Source organism: Canis aureus, chromosome 31 (genome assembly GCF_053574225.1).
Source record: "Canis aureus isolate CA01 chromosome 31, VMU_Caureus_v.1.0, whole genome shotgun sequence".
Classification (NCBI taxonomy): Eukaryota; Metazoa; Chordata; class Mammalia; order Carnivora; family Canidae; genus Canis; species Canis aureus.
The window spans coordinates 30774789-30797112 of record NC_135641.1 but is presented as its reverse complement, the minus strand read 5'-3'; the positions used below and the strand labels follow the sequence as shown (position 1 = coordinate 30797112).

Here is a 22324-nt window from a genome sequence, read left to right as displayed (position 1 = left end):
TTCTGAGGTTTTTTCTGCTTCATTATGGGGACCTCCAGCTCTGCCCTGAAGCCCCCCAGTGGGTTTAGATCCAGTCTGTTCCAGTCACAATGTAGATTCCTGGTTAGACAAGACATCCTGAAGTTAGTCAGCCATCTTTATTCTCTGGAAGTCCATTCTTGCTGTTGGCTGTCACCTCTGGCTTGAGTTTCATTTTTATTTTTTATTTTATTTTTAAAAAGATTTTATTTATTCATGAGAGACACACAGAGAGAGGCAGAGACATAGGCAGAGGGAGAAGCAGGTTTCCTGTGGGAAGCCTGATGTGGGACTCGATTCCAGGACCCTGGGATCAGGACCTGAGCCAAAGGCAGATGCTCAACCACTGAGCCCCCAAGGTGCCCTGAGTTTCATTTTTAGAAGAGGGTATGCTCTGTGCATTTACAGTAGTGTTTTATCTTCAAGCAAGTTGGGAAGTCTAAGAGATGGTTTTGTTACTTATAAAAACTTAACTGCAGGAGGGACTTGGATAGTTAAGTGAGTTTTTAATTTCTCCTTAGCTGTAAAAGCCATTTGTGAAATGTTATCTGTAACCTGCATGGGTAAAGTGTTCAGGAGTGAAGCTTCTCTTGTGGGGGGTTACTGAGGGCTATGAGGAGGGGGCGGTGTCAAGGAGCTTGGCTGGATCTGCGAACCATTCCTGTCAGGGCCAGTTTGGGAACCAGCCAATGAGATGATTGCCTGGTCCTCTTGAAACTACCAATGAGGGGTTTGTGTATAAGACGTGTGCAAGGGGAAGTGGACCACTCTTTGTTCACCAGTGTGATGATGCCAAACTTTAGGTATGTGGATTACGTAAATCAACATGCTTATGAATTTTGGATTTTTTCCCCCAGTATAAGAATATAAAATTGTTTTGAATCAAGCATGCATGTGCATTCTTTATAAGTTTAAGCGTTTTTTTTTTTTTTTTGGTAATGGGGAATACTTTGATTTTTTTTTTAAGATTTTATTTATTATTTATTCATGAGAGAGAGACAGAGAGAGAGAGAGAGAGAGGCAGAGACACAGGCAGAGGGAGAAACAGGCTCCATGCAGGGAGCCCGACATGGGACTCAATCCCTGGTCTCCAGGATCAGGCCCTGGGCCGAAGGCAGTGCTAAACCGCCGAGCTACCTGGGCTGCCCGAATACTTTGATTTTTGAAGACTAAAACTTTCTTCTTTATTCCTAGATTAGAAAAAGAAATGAGAGACATATGAGAGCCCATCAAGATTTGCCATCTCTCACTTTCCACCACATTTAAGTGCCAGGGCCTGAGAACACATAGACATGAGTAACATGGCATTTCCTGTACTTGAGGTTTTCATGGTGTCTTGAGGGGAAGAGATGTATAAATAACCATGATGATGTTTATATGGTCGTGATGGAAATGTCCTTTGACTTAGGCCCTTATTACCAGAAGTGAAAGCCTGGAGTGGCTTCATAGGCTGGAACAGGTGGCCAGGGGTCAAATCATGGTGCGTCACTTACTTGTCATGCTAGCTTACATGGCTTCTTACCTGAGTTTCCTTATCTATCAAAAGGGGAAGGTGATAGTTTCTCCCCATAGAATTATTGGGAGGATTTTCTGCCTTTGTGGTAAACACTTAGGAACATGACAAGCATTTAGTTAGCACCTATAAGCATTAGTTAATACTCCTTCTAAAAAAGGTCACATGAATATACTGTCTCTGATGTTAAGTTGATGTCATAAAATCACATCCACAGCTTTAAAAGATTTTATTTTTTTAGAGAGAACAAGAGGAGGGTGGGAGAGAGAGAATCCTAAGCAGACTCTGTATGGAGCACAGAACCCGATGTGAGGTTCTATCTCATGACCCTGAGATCACGACCTGAGCCAGAATCAATAGTCAGACAATCGACTAAGCCACCCAGGTGCCCCTTCATTTCTTTTTTTTTTTTTTTAAGTAAGCTCTGTGCCCAGTGTGGGGCTTGAACTCACCATCCTGAGATCAAGAGTCACATGCTCTCCCGACTGAGCCAGCCAGGTGCCCTTCACATTTATATTTTTAATATCATAATCAAAGATACATAAGTACAACTGTTTTTGACCTGTTCTCACCAAATACATTTCAACCAAAAAATTGATACAATTCAATTTTTGAAAACTGGCTTGGTTTTTTCTTACTTAAAATAGATTTCTCCATCAGCTCAGACTGTTAAAATACTACAGACTAGGTGGCTTAAACAAACATTCATTCATGTATCAGGGTCCCGGAGGCTGGGAATTCTGAGGTCAGGGTGCCAGCAGATTTGGTGTCTGGTGAGGGCTCTCATCCTGGTTTGTAGTCAGCTACCTGTCCCTGTGTCCGCCCCAAGGGGTTGGGGTTTTCTCCCAATCTCTTCTTACAAGAGCATTAATTCTATCATCAGGGCAACATGCTTATGACCTAACTCACCTCCTAATGCCTCACCTCTAAGTATCATTGCTTTGGGGATCAGGGCTTCAATATAGGAGTTTTAAGGGGGCACAAACATTCAGTCTGTGGCAGTATTGTAAGGCACTTTGCCTTAACCTAGGAAGCCAGATCATGCTAGCTAGAACCAGGTGTTTAGTCTTGAAACAAGGATAGCACCTGAATGGTTGGGGGTGATGCAGCCAAGGGGACTCACCAGTCTCTGTTGATGCTGGCCCCAGACAAAGCTAGTTTTTCTTCTCTTTCTGTTCCCATGTTTCCTATCCTCATTAGGATGTCTGAGGGACTTTTGCATCTGTTGAGTTGACCAATTCCTACCTGTGGATGTCTGGCCAGACCGCTCCCCAGAACTGTTTGCTTTTCCTAAAGCTCTGGGTCCTTGATGGGGCAGCTGTCAGCTGTTTATTTTCATGTTAATTTTCTGATTCAGTCATTCTCAGGTGAGAGAAACACTTTCACTGCTTATTTCCTTTTAAAAATGATTTGTTAATCAGGAACACCTGAGTGGCTCAGCGGTTGAGCGTCTGCCTTTGGCTCAGGGCATGATTCTGGGATCCTGGATGAGTCCTGCAGGCATCAGACTCCCTTTGGGGAGCCTGCTTCTCCCTCTGCCTATGTTTCTGCTTCTCTCTCTATCTCTCATGAATAAATAAATAAATCTTTAAAAAAATAAAAATAAAAACATGATTTGTTAATCAAATGAATCTCTAACAGGCTAAGACTGGGGAATACTTTTAGTAGGGGAGGACCTCGGTCTTATTAAGTTACTTTGCTCCCCATCCTTCGTTCATGAAGGCAGGCGCTTGCACCAGATGCCTGGTGCAGACCTGTGACGTGCTGAGGGCTGTGCAGGGCCAGGGCATCGTTGAGATCTTTAAACAATCTTAACACTTTAAAAAACTTGACGTTGAGCATTGATTAGATGCCAGCCCTGTACTGTGTCATTGAATCCTCACAATAGCACTGAGATAGGGGCTACAGTTTTCTGATTTTCACAGATAAGAAAGTAGTAGCAAAGGAGGGTTTAACCAATTTGGCTCAGTCACCAAGCCCAAAGACTAATAATAATTTTCCGATACTGTTCACATTTATGCTGTACGTATTATCTGCACAAGCTGTTGCATTAAAGCCTCACTCTGATCCTTTGAGGTAGGTTCAAGCATCGTCTTATTAGAAGCATCACTTATTAGAAGAGTTAGAAGAGGAGAGGTTAAAACAACTTGGTCATGTTATAAAACTTGTAAATTGTAGGCCCAGGATCAAAAGAAAAAAGAAAAACCACCTGTGTAATAATGGAATTAGTTATGAAGAGGTTTCTTGGGCCAGTCATGTTTTTGAAGCATAGGTCATGGTAATTTCTAGAACCAAAGTAACATCTGTGTTCCTGTCTACAAACCCTGTCCATAGATGATCTGCTTGTCTCTCCTTGTTTCTGGCATAGACAACTGGCCAGACAACACACGAGTCATCATACCAAGTGAAGGGGGGCAGCAACTCTATGGCCCCAGCCCCATCAAGCCATTGAGCTTTCTCATAATCAAAGCTGCTGGGATGCCTGGGTGGTTCAAGGGGATGCCTGGGTGGCTCAGCAGTTGAGCGTCTGCCTTTGGCTTAGGGCGTGATCCCAGGATCCCAGGATCCCTCGCAGGGAGCCCAATGTGGGATTGAGTCCCACATTGGGCTCCCTGCGAGGAGCCTGCTTCTCCCTCTGCCTATGTCTCTTCCTCTCTCTGTGTGTGTCTCATGAATAAAAAAAAAAAATCTTAAAAAAAAAAAACAAAACCCAAAGCTGCTGAAAGGCCAAACCCAACACTCAATGGCGAGAAACTCCTGTTTGTGGATCACTTGCAGGTCATTCAAGTTTGTGGAGGAATCGCTCAAGGAAAAGGGGATATGTATTGGGATCTAGTTTCTGATGATTTCTATCGAGCTGGGTATCAAGTGGTGAGAATCTGAACAAAGGAGTCCGTCGCCCACACAGGTGAGGGGACCTGGAGTGGCCATACACCCTAGGGATTCCAGCCAGGCTGTGGTGGGGAGGGGTAACATGAGGAAGGGGGCAGGACATCCTAAGTAGTTCCTCTCTTATGGCCTTTTCAGATGGAGGAATATGATTATCAGAGCACTAAAATTACATGGTAAACTGCCAGGTGAATCTTTTAAAATTCACGTGGTTTAGAGAATTAAAAAGATGGAATTTAATATTGGGTCATTAAAAGCACATCTCTTAAGTCAAAGAGAGGCAATTATCCATGTGGTTCAGACAGAAGTTCTGTATAATTTAAAACAAATGGAGAGTTTTTCTCATTGTAATTTGGAAACAGCTTCCCCTGAGGGCCCAAAGGGTCACAAAAATTAGAATAATTTAACTAGAAGGCCTTTTAATGATGTTTTCCCCAGTCGGAGGATATTATTATGTATTTGTCTAATGCACAGTATGTTACGGAGCTGTGGTTAATGGGGGAAAACATTTTTAGGTATTTTACTCTGGGATGCAGATGTTGAACAAAACATCCTCTCAAAAACCATAACTCACTCGATGGCCTTAGTATTAAAGCATATCTAGTCTGACGAGTCTCCTTTCAAAATAAGAGATTAGAGGAAATAGGACGTGGGTAAGAATATTGGGGCATCCTTTCCCCGGGAAATTTGTTCACATTGGAGTTTTCAGTTTTCCCACAATGTATTTCAACTACATTAGAAAAAAGTATGAGACTTATTCTACTCAATCATTTTATTTTTAGAACATAAGATATCCCAAATCCACTTGATAATAAATACTTTAATAAATATAACATAAATAAATATAAATTAATTCACATGCTTTCATGAACACAAAATTATATAAATAAGTATTTTTAAATAAATTATGCTTGAGTGTTTGTTTCTACAAACAGTTTGGTACAGAAATAGCTTATAAAGTCTTGCTCTTCTATTAAAGGGAAAATAAAAACATGTTCGGTGAGGACATTTTTCCTCTTTAGCAATTTGCTCACGAACACTTAACTTATCCATAGTAAATGTGAAATATACTTGGTCAAAGGCATCGTGTGGATATAACAGTCACATCTTTCAAAATTTGAGTGGCAACTAATGTAAACAAGCATGAGAATTATCGTACTAGCTTAAGTAGGACCAGGTCAAGCCACCCCCTCCCTGGTTCTTAACCCCTATCTTATGAAAAATTCTTTTGGTTCACATTTTTATAAGAATGACTTTAAAGTCGAGAGAGACCTCAGCTTTTTAGGAAGAATTCAGATAACTCATCATTCTATCGATGGTCACCGCACGAATTCTGAAAGCATGAAGAAGTATGCAGAGCTTGATTTTAGTTTTATAAAAATCCGGCTCTTCAAGGGAGGATTTCTGTGGCACAGTCACACTGTTGAAATTCAGGGCCTATGAGGATAAATATTAAGGATGACATATATGGTATTCCAAAATTAAAACATTTATCTGTAAAAATGGGTGAAGCCAATACATGCCTCAGAGCCTGCAACCCACTCCCTCATTACATCTCCTAAACCCGACCCAAATCCACTCCCAGCCAGATGGCCAGGCAGGACCTGAGAGAAGAAATACTCATTATCCAAGCACATGTATCTTCAGTGAGCTCTGAAAAGACCCTTAAAGCTATTTAGAAAATCATCAGTGGGAGTTGCATTTTAGAAAGGAACAATTCTGTTAAGATGACATCTGCTGCAATATCTAATTAATTTTTATATGTCAGACTAAGAAGCTAAGTCCTTTTTAGAACAGAGAGGTGATGGATTGCTACTGATCAGAACTCCTTGAGTAACAGACCTGTTTGCCCCAGACACTCATGTGTGCCAGGTGAACAAACCTGGCAATGCATCTCTCACTTTTAACCTTTTAATTTGATAACACGATGCAAGATCTTACATTTGCACAATGATCAATACTTCTACTTGTTCCTTGCAAAAAGGCTAAGAGAAAGGTAGGGTAGGTAAGATCATGCCAGTTTTACAAGGGAAAATACAAGTCCCAGAGGAGGTGAATGGTTTGGGCATGGTTTTCTGATTCCTGGTAGAATGGATTCCAAAGCTCAAATCACCCAACTCTTGGGCCTGAAAATGAAATAACTCTCTAGATGGGAAAACAAAACAAAACAAAACAAAAAGAAACCTCTCTAGATGGGAACATTCTTTGATATTTACATGAAGTTCGTTGCCTTTCAAATGGTAATTTGAAAGAAAGAAAGGGGAATACGTTCTTTTTCAAACAGTGATTCCTGATACCACACTAATTTTTATCCCATGCCCTGGTCACCACAGAATGTACCCTGCCCTTTCTCAAGTGGATATTTCTATGTTTTGTATTAGCATCACATGCTGAAAATTACAGCATCAGAAAATTACAAAGCAAATTCTTGTCTATGGGTGACATTGTGGATGTCCTAGGTGATATGATAGGTCACTCTTATTTCATACACATTTTAGTTCAAAATGGGTCATACCCAGGCATCAGCCCCACTTGTTTTCTCTGACAATATTTGCAGATATGCATGCTGGTCCCTCACTGCACATCCTGGAGCCTTTGGAAGTGAGTGAGAAGATAAGTAGTGAAATCCCTTGGATGGGGGTTTAAATCATGGCTCAGCCACTTATAAGCCACGGGGATAAGGGGCTAAGTCTAACCTTTGGATATACCCCATGTGGTTGTCGTGGGACCATAAAAGAAAAGGTATGAAAACATCTGCAGAGAGCCTGGTCTGTGCCACATGATCAAGTGGGAGTCTGCTTTTCTTACCGTGACCTGCTCACAAATGCCCATTGTCAAGAGGCTCTGCAGGAGATCTAGGGAGGGGATTTCAGGCCTCTCCCAATCTAGGAAGGGGTGATTTTATATCATCATGGACCCTGTCTCAGCATCAAGAAGGCGCTCTTACTGGTAGTACAAAGGTCTTACCTGTAACAGCTCATCGATAGCTGTCAGCATGTTTTGATCCAGAAAGATCTGCCTCTTGGGATCCATTAAAAGCTTTGCGTTCATGGCCTTGAATTCCATCTGGTACATCTTCAAGTCCTCATAGATGCTGCTAAGGCACAGGACCTAAGTGATATGACAAAAGAGGGAAGAAACAATTGAGATGGCTAAAAATGTTTCCCCCGCATTGCATTTGAGGAAAGAAAGAGTTTTGTGTCTTACCGTCATAAAAGAGGCCTTTCCAGAGGCCAGGCAACTCCCGTTCTAGAAGAAAAAATAATGAGACATCAATGATATGAATTCATCATATGGGCTGAAACTTTTAATTTTCTGACTTACAGTTATCAAAGAGATCTCTCTGGAAGCCAGGCAACTCTCATTCTAGAGACAAAAAAAAAAAAATCACATCAACGGTATCAATTCTTAACATACACTTTTCCTGACTTTTCCCAAAGGTATCTTTTTTTTTTTATTATGGTTAAAAAAAAGCACATACCATAAAATTTATCATTTTAACTACTCTTAAGTATACAGTTAATAGTATTAAGCACATCCACATTGTTGTAAAAGACATTTTTTCTTTTCTTTTTTTTTATTTATGATAGTCACAGAGAGAGAGAGAGAGAGAGAGAGAGAGAGAGAGAGACACAGGCAGAGGGAGAAGCAGGCTCCATGCACCGGGACCCCGACGTGGGACTCGATCCCGGGTCTCCAGGATCGCGCCCTGGGCCAAAGGCAGGTGCCAAACCACTGTGCCACCCAGGGATCCCCACAAAATCTAACTTCTGAAGTGGGACCTGTTAAAATCTCATGATGATGGAGACCAGAAACATGTACAGTTTTGGAAGAAGATGAGGTTTGGTGCATAGCGCTTAATTGTATTACATGCTCCAGGAAGAAAATCATGTATACCATGGTTAATTCCAGTGGTAAGCAGGCCTCCACTGTGCTGGTTTTATCCTTTGTGATATCTTCATGATCAATCTCTTCGGAAGTGCAGGAATATAATTCTAGAGTTTGTCTGGCCTGTAAAAAACATAAAGAATAACTCAGTTTATAATATTAATAAGGCACCTGGCTTCAGATGAGGCTGGCACTGCAGGGTGCCAGCAAAGAGAGAGCTGGCTGCCCCTGACATCTATCTCTTTGACCCGTAGGAAATTTGAGATCTTCATAAGACAAAAGGAAACAGGTTATTTACATTCTTTCTCCCTCCTTTCCCTTTGCTTAGGACATGTTTCTCTGGGTGATATGTTTTTCCATTATGTAAACACTATAAATCATTTCAACAGGCTATGCTAATCAGCATCTACGCCACGCTGTGACACTTGCTTCTGGTGAAAACAGTTTTTTCCTTTTGCCAAAACACCAGTGTTTTATGAATATCCTTTTAAAGTATAACTTCTAAAGGCAGAACTGTTAAGGTCACAACTTGATGAATATAACAAACATGTAGCCCTAAAGACGAGTGGAGATTTAGTTTGCGGTATACATACACACACAGCCACACACACAGGTATCATCTTCTAAACATGCTGGAAAGCATCGTTGAACATATTTAGGAAATTTCTCTAAAAAGTCAGTAAATTTGACTGAAGATTGAAATCACTTCATGCCATTCATTCATCAAGCCTAAGGTGTGTGAGTAGTTGTCCCTCTTATGTGTGGCTTCGCTTTCCCTGGTTTCAGTTATGTGACAGCAACTGTGCTCTGGAAGGAGATGATCCTCCTTCCAATGCATAGTCAAAAGGTTAATGGTAGCCTAATGCTATACGTCACAATGCCTGGGTCATTCACTTCATCTCATCACATGGGCATTTTATCATTTCACATCATCACATAAATAAAGAAGGGTGAATACAGTAAGATATTTAGAGAGCACATTCAAACATATTGTTAAAACACAATATAGGCTTCAGTACTGGCTGCAGCTTCAGAAGTCCACTGGGGGTCTCAGAAAGTATCCCCCTTGGATAAGGGGGGACTTACTGTACTAAGGAAGAGGACCATTATCTCCTGCTCCCTTCCCAGATTCCAGGAAAGAGACAGGAAAGTGCCTAAATGACTAGGAGTCATGTCAGCGGGTGAGAAGTACTGAGAGGGGTATGACGGCTCACCAGAGATGGGACATCTGCATTAAGAGGAGGAGAAGCTCGATAGGCAGAGGAGAGAGAAATTCAGGCAGAGGGAACACAAGACCCATAATGAAGGCTTGAGATGCAGAACATGTTTGGAAACAAGTAGTAAAACCTCTGTCTGTGGTAGGCAGCATAATGCCCCATGCCTCCACCCTGCCATCCACTTCCTGATCCCTGGAACGTGAGAATGTGTTCCCCGGCCAAGAGGAATTAGGGTTGCTGATGAAATGAAGGTCATTAATCAGCTGACCTTAAATAGGGAGGTTATCTTGGATTATCTGGGTGGGTCCAATGTAATTGCTGAGTCATTATAAACGGAAGGAGGCAGGAGAGTCAACGTCAGAGCAATGCAGCATGAAGAAGACTGAGTTGACCATTACTGGCTTTGAAGATGGAAGGGGGCCATACACCAAGGAATGTGGGCTGCCCCCAGAAGCTGGAAGAGGCAAGAAAATGGATTCTCCCCTAGAGTCCCCAAAAAGGGACACAACTCTGTTCACACCTGGATTCTAGCCTATTTCAGATTTCTGAACTCCAGAGCTGTAAGATAATAAATTGTTGTTGTTTAAAGCCACTTTCATTGTGGTAATTTGTTACAGCAGCAGCAACAGGAATAGTGTATAGCAGAAACTATACACTATTCCTGGAGGTGTTCACACACACGTGGGCAGCCACTATCCTGAGCAGGTGGTAAGGAGTTAAATTTGGAAATACGGGCCGTCCACTGTAGTTCTTCTGATCTTTTCTAGAGAAGCCAGAAATTTGGATTCTTATATGAAAGGTCTACTTTTTCAATGGCATCAAACCCAAAATCAAAATAAAAGACAATAGGTATAGGCCAAACTCTACAAATCTGTGGGTTGTGAATTGCATGCATTTGCCACCTCTTTTTTCTGTAGGTAGCCAGCTCATTTGTTCTAGCAAATTTGATAAAGGAATGATAGAAAAAAATATCAAATTGCATGCTGCAATCTTTTGACTTTTAGTGCTGTACTTGAGGACCAGAGTTAGCTCCATCAATAAAGCCTCTATTTTTATATTATTTTAAAAAATATGTTATTTATTTATTCTTGAGAGACACAGAGAGAGGCAGAGACACAGGCAGGAGGTGAAGCAGGCTCCCTGTGGGGAGCCTGATGTGGGACTCCATCCCAGGACCCTGGGATCATGCCCTGAGCCAAAGGCAGGTGCTCTAACAGTGAGCCACCCAGGTGCCCCTAAAGCCTCTATTTAAATTGCAGCTCCTAAATTTTATCCATTTTGAAACCTTCTTCAGAAGTCAAAGGACTTTTCTCTGCAGTTTTCACTTGGTGAGCTGCCTTTTTAATTAAGATTGACTAAACTATGAGGAGCAATTGGCAGCACATTGTGCAAGATTAGAAGGTGAAAAGAATTTTTTAAGAAGGCCTTGTGGTATTGAGCTTATTTTAAGATACTCATAAAACAACAAGCTAGAAAATATTCAGGAAAGAATCACTAGAGAATAGGAAGGCAAAAGACAGCTTTTAAAACATCAGTCTTTGCTGTTCCAAAAGAGCTATAGGTACAGAAGCACTTTTAAAAGAAAAAAAAAAAAAGAATGTTTTTGCATTAAAATATGAAACCTAAAAAAATGAATGAAACTGTAAATAATATTAGACAACAATCTCCCTAGAAAATGAAGGCTTGAGACACACTGTCACAGGCCCCCTGAAATGTGTTGCTCAAAGAATTGCATCAGCACATCAGAAGCCGATGAGCAGTGTGAGGGGCGAGTCTAATTCATCGTTGTAGCCCCTAGAGCACAGAGGCAGCACCTAATAACGGTTTCCTGGATTGATAAGTGTGTCAGAGGAACAGTGTAGGCCTGACACAATTCCATCTCTGTTGGCAGGCTACAGGGAACACTGTAAACATCCACTTTCCTCTGTGTAGACATAGCCACAATGAATGCCATTATAATTTATTACCACTCTTGGTTTCTCTGGAGACACAATTTCATTGAGACTTGCTAGCTAATAGTTGGGCCCACTGTAAAGTTCCCTCTCCCCCTCTTGACAGCTCCTGATTAACGCCCTAAGTTTCTCTGCAATTCTTTCCGGTGACAGGAGGGTTCAGACAAACTCCTTCCCTAGATGGCTGCAAAATGGGAACAAGAATATTGAAAGACTCACCTTCTGAAGCGTGTTGCTGACGGCTCTCAGCAGGTTTTGGGAGTGGTTGAGGCACTGGAATATTCCTGGGCTTGGTGAGGCTGTGGGGAGGCTCCTGGCCCAAGTAAGGTGGTCCAGGTGGCTTAGCAGGACCAGGATGGTCACAAGGAGGAGGCCTGGAAAGGAAGCAAGGAGCAGGCTGAGCTTGTCAGCTTGGTTTGGCCTGCCTCTACCTTCCATCCATTCTGGTCATGTCCACCCGTCCACATCTTAACCGACACCAAGCTCCCTCCACCGTTCCCCATCGTCTTCAACACCTGAGAAATGAATCAGGTTCTTGGAAGGCGGGGCTTTAATGTGGGGCCAGAAGCCAGCTCCCTGAGAGGGCCCCCTAACGAGCTCAGACAAGGGTGCTGGATTCAGAGCTCACCCCGAAAAAGCCACTAATTCACCAGCAGGGAAACTGAGGCCAGGAAGTGAAGGGACTAGCCCAGGCTCGTGGCCCCGTGGTTGGGAAACAGTGGGGCCGACAAAGCCTCCCTCTGAAGCTGGCTGGGATGTGCCCTCTTTAGCCGTGGGACTGAGGGACCCAGAGAGAAAGGCGGCCCGTGGGGCCTCAGTTTCAAATCTGCGAAGTGGGCCTGAGGAGAGCCCGCGAGGCGGTCTCCCGACGAGGAGACCATGTCCTACGGCGCAGTCGTCCTGTCTTTCCGCTCCGCACCAGGCGGCGGACTGTGCTCCTCCCCCGGGCGACCGCCGCCGAGCCCCCCGCGTCCTCCCCAGGGCGCCGCCGAGCCCCCGCGTCCTGCCCCGGGCGCCGCCGAGCCCCCCGCGTCCTCCCCCGGGCGCCGCCGAGCCCCCCGCGTCCTGCCCCGGGCGCCGCCGAGCCCCCCGCGTCCTGCCCCGGGCGCCGCCGAGCCTCCGCGTCCTCCCCCGGGCGCCGCCGAGCCCCCCGCGTCCTGCCCCGGGCGCCGCCGAGCCTCCGCGTCCTCCCCCGGGCGCCGCCGAGCCCCCCGCGTCCTGCCCCGGGCGCCGCCGAGCCCCCCGCGTCCTGCCCCGGGCGCCGCCGAGCCCCCCGCGTCCTGCCCCGGGCGCCGCCGAGCCTCCCGCGTCCTGCCCCGGGCGCCGCCGAGCCCCCCGCGTCCTGCCCCGGGCGCCGCCGAGCCCCCCGCGTCCTGCCCCGGGCGCCGCCGAGCCTCCGCGTCCTGCCCCGGGCGCCGCCGAGCCTCCGCGTCCTGCCCCGGGCGCCGCCGAGCCCCCCGCGTCCTGCCCCGGGCGCCGCCGAGCCTCCGCGTCCTGCCCCGGGCGCCGCCGAGCCTCCAGCGGGCCGTACTCACCGCGCGGCGGGCACATGCTGGGCGGGCGCTGCGTGGACCCCGGCGGGCGCTGGACGCGGACTGCGGACGCGGCAGGGGAGGGCGGCGGTGGGAGGCCGACCCGGGGGGTCACATTTTTATAATTGGCCCGAGGCGCGCCAGGACTTTCCCGGGACTCCGGTGTCCGGCTTGCTTTCTCTCTCTGTCTCTCTCTACATCAGCTTCTCGGTGACACGTGGAGCTGGGCCCGCGGGGTTTGCGGCGCTTTCGGATTAACTCCGCGGGTGCTCGGCCGCAGCCGTTCCGGGGACGGCCCCGCCGCCTCCAGCTGGCCCGAAGCGAAAGCGAAATTCGCGCAGAGTCGGTGGCGCAGGGTCCCCCGGGCACGCCCGACCCCTTGCGGGCCACCGGGGTCCCCGGGGCTCAGACGCCCCCTTCCGACGGAGCGCCGAGTGTATCCAGGATGGGCCGCGATCCTGACTCCCACCGGGTCCTGAAAGGGCAAGGGCAGCTCGTGCGTCCGTTCAGCAGCCACCCACTCATCACTGCTTCATTCCCATGGTCCGCGGTGTGCCAGGCGGGCATTGCGCTAGGCGAGGGACACCCAGTGGCGAACAGGTCCCGGGGGGCACTCCCACACTAAATCTGACTCCATGTATTTTATTCAATCTTAAATATGAAAAGGGGTGAAACCAGACTGGCTATGCAATGACTACTGTCATAGAGCATCCAGTTCCGTACAGCGTCCAGGAGGGGACGTTATCATTTACCGGGATGGATGCACGGGGCTTGGGAGAAGCCCAGAGAGAGAGCACCTCAGCAGGACAAGGGGGTGAGGCTCCCAGGAGCATGGCTCCTCAGCATGCTCCTAGGGGCACGAGACTGTTCCCAATAAATGGGATGCAGGTTCTGAGGTGATGGAACAAGAATCAGAAGCACGGGCAGGGAGGGTAGAGGGAGGTGGAGCTCTGGGGGTCCTGCCATCAGGGTGTGAGGTTGGAGAGAGCAGTGAGGCTGTGCTATGAGGGTGGTAGATGCCACACTAAGGAGCATCTGTTTTGAGGGTAGTGGGGAGCCTTCTAAGGTTTCAGGCAGGAGACATGGTTAGATAGGCATGATGGGAAGATTCCCTTCAGCAGTAGTATGGAGGTAGATCCTGGGAGTCAGGAGTAGAGAAGAGCAGCTGGGAGGGTATGGCCCCAGTCAGAATGGGGAGGAAAGAGTGGGCAGGTGAGACCCTCAGGGTGCTGAGTGGCCAAGGCTTGGTAACTCCTCAGGTGTGTCGGACAGGAAGGTGCTGAGAATGGCTGAATGGAGATTGCTCCAGGGCCTGGACCGGGGTTACTGTAAGAAGGAGTGAGTTTGGAGGAGACGGTGAGAAGTTCCATTTTGGATGTAATGGGTTTGAGGTTTCTGTGGGGCTTTTCAGTTCACTCATCTCTACCACAAGTGTTAGTCACCCTGGGTATGTGTGAAAGGGAGGGGTGTGTTTGGCCACCTACTCAGAGCTTCTGATGGGTCTGACTGTACCCAGGCCTCAGGACTACATAATGGAGCCACTGGTGCCCACTTTTGTGCCCCATTGAAGTCAGGATAGATGAATCAATGGAAACCTTGAGATGCTGCCATGATCACTAAGCAGGGCCAGTTGAAGATGGAGTGATGAAGCCAATTAGGAGAAAGCTGTGTTAGCCCCTGGTCTCTGATATAAGCTCTCTCAGTTGTTAGCATCAGCCCCAGAAAGTGGGTCATCTTCTCAAGGGTAATGAGGTACCCACTATAGGGACTTTTAGATGTGTGTAAAGTGAGAGCAATAGTTGATCTCTAAGCCTCCTTCCAATGCCACGGTCTGTGAATTCCCCCGTAGGGATGGAGACCAATGTGTTGTCAGAAACAATTGCATTTAGCAGATTGTATGAAGCAAGTGGCAGGTGCAGATCTGTGTTGTTGCTATAGGGCTTTAGGATGGAATTAAATATACTTAAAGTCAGAATGAAGTCAAGTTTATCACAATGAGTTATGTCTCCCCTGGAAGGGCTATCTCTTATAGAAAAGTAATTTCTGTGGCATAGATAAGCATAGGGCCTATCTGCTTAGAATGGATTCTTGACCATGAGACACTATTTCTAACCTATGCTTTTGTAAAATGGTTCTCTGATGTGCTGCATATATGTTATAGCTGTATGTGTTATAGCCAAGATAAAATGAAAACCTTCTGGAACAGCATTGCGCTACCATTTACTGGAAGTCTGGGCCAATGCTATAAGGCAAGAAAAAGAAATGAGAGAGTTAAAAATTGGAAAGAAAAAGATAAAATGGTCATTATTGACAGGTGATATACAAAAAAAAAAAAAAAGCAATGGAAACAATAGACCATAGAACTAGCTAGAGGAATCAGCAACTTCCCTGGATGCAAATATCAGCTTTAAAAATCAACTACATTTCTGGAATTAAAATAAAAACCTACTGGGTGATACTTGGAATTGTTGAATCACTGTATTGTACACCTGAAGCTAATATAACATTCACTGTATGTTAACTATACTGGAATTATACTTTAAAAAAACAGACCATTTCTCTACAGCTGCAACAATCAATTAGAAAATATAATAAAAATAATACCCCAGATAATAAATAAGTGATAATACAAAGAAGATGCTATTCACAGTAGTAGCCAAACAATAAAAAATAACTGCCTGTAAATTGAGAGGTGGTACTGTGGTTAAAGTATGGACTATATTTGAACATGGGCTCTGTTACTTACTTTACTTACTTGCTGGGAGTTCTTGGGCAAGTCCCTTATTTCTCTGGGCTCAATTTTCTCATTTGGAAAATGATGATAATAAAAGACTAAATGGTTGTTATGATTATTACATGAGTTAGTGTAAGTATGGAATAGTCTTTGGAAAAAAAGTTTTAAAGTCTAATCAAGAACCTAGAGTGATTTAATTTAAATGGAAACACATTCCATGCCCTTGGGTGGAAGATGTTAATATATAAAGAGCTCAAGTCTATTCTAATTAATTCATATACTCAATGCAATCCCAATGCAAATTACAAATAATTTTCTGAGGAAGTTAATAATAAGCCTCCTCTAAAATGTATACGTAAGAGTAAAAGCCCATGAATATCTAAACTAAACTTGTAAAAGAGTAATAAACAGGAGGAGTAGCCCTAGCTATAAAGACAGTGTCCAAAACAACAGTAATAAGAATAGTGTTTGGCAGTAGAACAGCCACATAGACCACTGAAACAAAATAGAGAGATTAGAGACAGATTTGTACGTATGAGTATTTCGTATAACATTCAGATGGCAACCAGGTCAATGAGGAAAGCATGGGTTGTTTAGTAGAAAATGTTTACTATATGATAAAATATAAAACTGGACTCCAACCTAAAACAGCATACTCATGTAAATCCACTCAGAAGTGGATTAAATACTAAATAGGAAAAGTAAAATAATTATAGTACTAGATGAAAATGTAGGAGGCTGTCTTTGTCACTCAAGGATGGGAAGGACTTCTTAAAAACATTAAAGCCCCAAGCCATAAGGCAAAATACTGATAAATTTGATTACATAACAACTAAGAATTTCTGTAGTATGGATTCCTGTTAACCATGGACAGTTAATAGACAGCTGGCTGATTGGGAGAAGATATTTTGCAATGTCTAATAGGAGAGTATACGTGGACCTTCTGCACGTCAATAAGAAAAAGACAGAAACCCCAGTGAAAATGAGCAAAGCTTATGAACAGGTGATTTACAGAGAGGAAATCCCCAAGGCTAACCAACATAACGAGATGCTCGGATATATTATAGTCAGAAAAACACACACAAAAAAAATAAAAGGAGATATTGCTTTATACCTATTAGACTGGCAAAAATTAGAATATTGGATACTGACAAGTGCTAGGGGGAAATGCTGGGTTCCAGAATACTTTATATAATGCGAGTAGACTGATGCAGCTATGTTCTGTCATCTGGCTGTGCCAGGTTACAAATATGCACACCCGATGACGCAGTGTTCTACCTTGGGTGTCTATCCCAAAGAGACCCTTACACAGGCTCACAAAGGGACATAGGCAAGGATGTCCAGCAAGTCATTCTTTGTAGTGGTGGGGAGTTGGAAGCAATCTAGGTGGGATCAGGTTCTGGGCAACTTGAAGTCAGAATTTTCCCCTAATCCATATCACAGGGGGCATTACCCATTTCTTCTGGCCAAAACAGACAGGAAGACATCTAAACCCAACCGTGTGTTATCAAATGCCTCTGTTTATTTGATGAGCCACTGCATGAGAAATTTATAGGGTCTGATAACACTGATCTCAGTGTAGGGAGAAGGAAAATGGGACAGGCAAACACTGGGCTTAATTATACTTCAGAAAGGGAAGAGTTGAATCAGTTTTCTGTTCCCAAATGCTACCTTTTGGCAGTAAACCAAAGCTTTTTATTTAGTAGATTTCCAAAGAACCCCCAGGTGATAATAGCAGCCTGAACCTTTGCTGATATCCAACAATTTCATTTCCTCTGTTGTTTTTACAGCATGAAATATCCCAGGGTTTCTCTCCTAAATAATGACACAAATTTACCTAATGTCAAGGAACTTCAAAGAACCTAGAACACATTGTATATTTATTCCACTGGTGGTAATACCCTCTTAGACAAGAAACACAGAACAGTTTTGAGTTGTTTCTCTCTAGAGCTGAATACTAATGTTCCCATACCCAGTAAATATCTTTATAAAAAATTAAGTGAATGTATTCTTGTAAAACAATTGAAAATGATCTATTTTGGATTTAAATAGAGCTAAACTGATTTCACACAACAGTTTTGGGGCCTCCATCTGATAAACGGCTTTAAATGATTTCATTTATCTTGGGATCACCTCAACCAAAAGTTCAAAAGTTGACAGCCAAATGACAACACATTGAATTCCACACAAAGTTCCAGCAGATCTTTCAAATTAATTGTAATGAAATTCTTAGTGAAGTTGCTCAGGGACATTAAAACAAAAACCACATTGATTTCTTTCAAAAGGCTACAACCAAAATGTAGTAGATTATCATATACTGTGAGGCCTGCTGCTGCTGCTGATTTACACAGCAATGTTTGAGCTGCAATATTTTCCAATTTTTAGCTTTGCCCCTTAAGTAAATATGTTTCCTTTGAAATAATAAAAGAAAAATATTAAATACCGTTGTGGAAATAATGTATAAAGGGCAGAAAACACCTTTCAGAAGATCCTCTTTGTTTCCAGGTGGTAACTAAAGAGGCTGCTATTTTCAGAATACTGAGGCTTTGTGTGTGAATACAATGCGTGACTTCAGCTATAAACAGTCTTATTAAACAGGGAAGCTTGGTACTTTTTCCAATTGTGTTAGGGGATTTTTGCACCCAAATATTTACACTGGCTAGGAGTGATTCGGAAAGAGTGGTTTTACTGGTTACTGGTACAAGTTGATAACATTTATTGATAACTGGTTAGGTGCCAAGGTCTGCAGTAGGCAATTTCATGTTATCATTTCATTATACTTTATAACATCCTATGAGGTGGATACCTTTGCTATTCCCACTTTATAGATGAGAAAAGTGAGCTTTCGTGAGATTGAATAACTTTCCTAAGAGGGTGGGGCTGGGATTTGAACCCAGCCTATCTTTCCTAGTCTCTTAGTATATAATGGGGTGACAAGGATGGTTGAGGGTAGTAGGAAGGGAGTGTAAATCAATATGACTTTTCTGGAAAGTAATTTTGAAATACTTAGCAAAAGACTTTTAAAACATCATATATTTTGGCCAAACAGTTACATTTCTGAGGCTCTAGTTCAGGGCATTGATAAGAAATTTGGATGACCATCAGATATAAGAGTATTCTTTCCAATACTATAAGGTTTTATATTATAGGCTGAAAACAATTGTCCATAATAGGTGTATCAATTATGACAAAGCCATAATTGGAATATTATGTATCTTTTACTAATAATATTAAAGCATATTATTAGGGGGCACCTGGGTGGCTTGGATTCTCTCCCTCTACTCCTCCCCTCAAATAAATAAGTCTTTTAAAAAACATGCTATTGGGAAAATGTTCAGAATTTGTTGTCAGGGGAGAAAGAAGGATGTAAGACTATGTATGTAGAGTAAGATCATTAATTGTGTTTGAAATGGAAGGAAATTCAACAAAATTTCAACAGTGACTGTCCCTGGATAATGGGTTATTGGGTAATTTTTATTTTCTACCTTATGCTTTTCAGTAGTGAAACATTTTTCTACAATGGTATGAATTACTTTTATAACCAGAAGGAAATGTTATCATTAATTTTGTTTAAAGAACAGTAAATTAACCAACATCACAATTTCCCTTGTCAGCAAGTCACCTTTTCTCCTGAAGTTAATTTTTTGGATATTTCTTTTGCTCTTATTTAGCTTATTTTCTTCTGTGTGACTTCTAAAGTATCACAGTAGAATAAATCGTGATCCTAGGCAGATTTTTTGGTGCAGAGTGAAGACCTGGATTTACTCAAACCTGTGTCCCAAATACTGTCAGTGCTCTCCTTTGTTACATTTAAATTCCTTGGATCTTCCCAGCAGTTGTAAGAAGGCACCCAAAGGCAGGGCTCAGAATTGGGTCCTCTGAAATTGATGCTAGTCAAAGTAATAGAAGAGCACCTACAAAGTAAAGATACTCTTAGAGAAGATTTGTCAATACATTCTTCTATTTAGCCAGCAAATATTTATATTTATACCACCTTCTGTGTTAAAGATTCTATGTTAGATGGCTTGGGGAAAATTAATATAAATCAGCTGTAATGAGCCCATGTTGCTGTCTGAATTTTAATTAAGATGACAGAGGTCTTGGGATGCCTGGGAGGCTCAGTTGGTTAAGTGTCCAACTCTTGATTTCAGTTCAGGTCATGATCTCAGGATCATGATATTGAGCCCTGACTCAGGGCGAGGAGTCTGCTTAAGACTCTTTTCCACCTGCTCTCTCTCTCTCTCTCTTTTTCTCAAATAAGTAAGTCTTAAAAAAATAAAAAGATGACAGAGGTCTCCAATCAGGGGAGCACACAATTTCTCAGTGTAGTCAAGAAGCTGGCAAAAGGAGCTTTCACATCTGCTTAAAGTTAGGAGGTATATAGTAAGACCTCATAAGAAGACTTGTAAAATGAACCTAAGGAAAGCTTAAATTATCTCCCAAGTAGTATTACCTGTATTCCATCCTCACTGGACCCCAGGGGTATGGAAGAAAGGATAGAGAAGAATACAGAGATCCACTAAACAATGTCTAGTAAATAGAAGACCAAAAAGAGACAAGACACAAAAGTAGACCAGGTTCCATCTTTCTCCTTTCTTTTTTAGTATTCTCAGACTAGAATCTCAGATCCCTTTGGCAAATATCATAATGGATCCAAACACTTCTATGAATGACTGCGAAGCCCCTCATGGACACTGCTCCTGGTGTACATTCTCTGTCTGACCTGGCTACCTATCCACCCACATTTCCCATGCCTCTCCAGAGTCACTGCCTTTCTGGCCTTGAAACATGTGAGGGAGGTTCTCACATCAGATTTTTTTGCACTTTCTGTTCCTTCTCCACTGTACCACTGTTACCCTCAGTTATCCTCCCGGGTCCGATCACATGTGTCTTCTTCCTAGTTGCTGACTCTGACTCTCCAGCCTTCTACTGTTTCATTTTGCTTTCCTAGCAGTTATCACTACTTGACAGTGTTTATGTTAGTTGTTTGTTTATTGTCTGTTGTTCTGCATTAAAATGTACAGTCCCTGAGGGCAGGAACTTTGTCCATGTTATTCACTGTTGTATTTCAGCATATAATATAATGCTTGGTACAGAGTAGATGTTCAAGAAATAGTTAATGAGTAAATAAATGAATGGATGTGCTTTCCTGGAGAGCAGTTTGGAAATATGTATCAAAACATTAAATTATATATACTTTTGACCTAGCCAATTCAACTTCTTATATTTGTATTATGGAGATAATCATACAGATGGGAAATTATATGCATAATAAGGTTAATGACAGGATTGTTTATGGTATCACAGAGAGAGAGAGAATCTAAACATCCAGTAACAGAACATTGTGATATAGGGAGACTAACTGACATTATGATACGTAGGTCAATATTTGTCAGCCTGGAAAAATATTTACAACATATTAAGGGGTGAGGAAAATTGATTCTGGAACAGCATATATGAAACAAATTAATAAAATTCTATCATACTTTGTATGTGTTTGTGCATACAAGAATGTGTGGAAAGGTATTCACCAAAATAATAACAGTGATCTTAGTAGGTGGGAGTGGGATTGGAGGTAATTTTTCCTTGTTTCTGTATATTCTTGTGTATTTTTTAAAAAATATTTTATTTATTTATTCATGAGAGACACAGAGAGGCTGAGACACAGGCAGAGGGAGAAGCAGGCTCCATGCAGGGAGCCCAAAGTGGGACTTGATCCCAGGTCCCCAGGATCACGCCCGGGGCTGAAGGTGGCACCAAACCGCTGAGCCATCTGGGCTGCCCCACTCTTGTGTATTTTTTAAACTAAATGAACTTGAGGATTTCTGAAAAAGCTGTTAAGCAAAGCTAATACAACAGTTTTATAAGTGAAAAGTTTTTTCTGCTTTAAAATTTATTCTAGCGTACTTTATGTCAAAGCGGCCCACAGTTAACTGATTCACTTCCTGTGATTCCAGTGAAAAGAGTTGCAAGTTTATCTCACAGATCCTACAGGGATGGTTCACTATGTTTCCCCATATAATTCCTTTCTCCATTGCCCCCGCCAGTACCCTAAGTTAGACTCTCATCTGGACATGTGGACCAGAGAGCAATTGCCTCCTAACTGGTCTTCCTGCCCACTCCTGACTTTCTCCTCCAGTGGAGCAAACCACAGTGACTCCTTGTGACCCATAGGAGAGTCAGAGCTCCCAGATGGCTGGCTCAGGCCTTCCACACAAAGCCCCTGCTTCTTTTTCTCACCTCATCCTCAACCATAACTGTCTCTGCCTTGATATCTGCTCAGTATGTTTGGCTCTACGTTACCTATTTATGCCTGTCTTTCTCTCTGGAATTCCTTCCTCTTTCCTCCCTTCTCTTAAGGCTCAACTCACATTCAACTTATTTGTCTAGCCTTAGAGAACTACCTTCCAGGAAAGCTATGGTACTTAAAATCAGTACTGATTCTTAGCTTCTTAGAAAATAGGTTTATTTATTCATTCAACAAATATTTGTTGCGTACCTCCTGTGCACCTGACCTTAGGCTAGGTTCTTGAATAGAACAATGAATGCACCAGAGCTTCTAATCCAGGAAGACTGAGAAG

General features: G+C 43.2%; 1 protein-coding gene across 2 annotated transcripts; it reads right to left on the bottom strand.

Annotated features, from left to right (window-relative positions):
- Positions 1-5184: 5184 nt before the first annotated feature.
- Positions 5185-13673, bottom strand: IL12A (interleukin 12A). 2 transcript variants are annotated; one of them, XM_077880133.1, is made up of 7 exons: positions 13013-13673; positions 11697-11851; positions 8318-8431; positions 7745-7786; positions 7628-7669; positions 7388-7531; positions 5187-5857 (listed from the first exon to the last, which is right to left on the bottom strand). In XM_077880133.1, the coding sequence occupies exons 1-7, from the start codon at positions 13026-13028 to the stop codon at positions 5702-5704; spliced, it is 669 nt and encodes a 222-aa protein (XP_077736259.1). In that variant the 5' UTR covers positions 13029-13673; the 3' UTR covers positions 5187-5701. The 2 variants fall into 2 exon arrangements, with proteins under 2 accessions (XP_077736258.1, XP_077736259.1); XM_077880132.1 differs by lacking the exon at positions 13013-13673 and having other exon boundaries at positions 5185-5857; positions 11697-12098.
- Positions 13674-22324: the final 8651 nt, after the last annotated feature.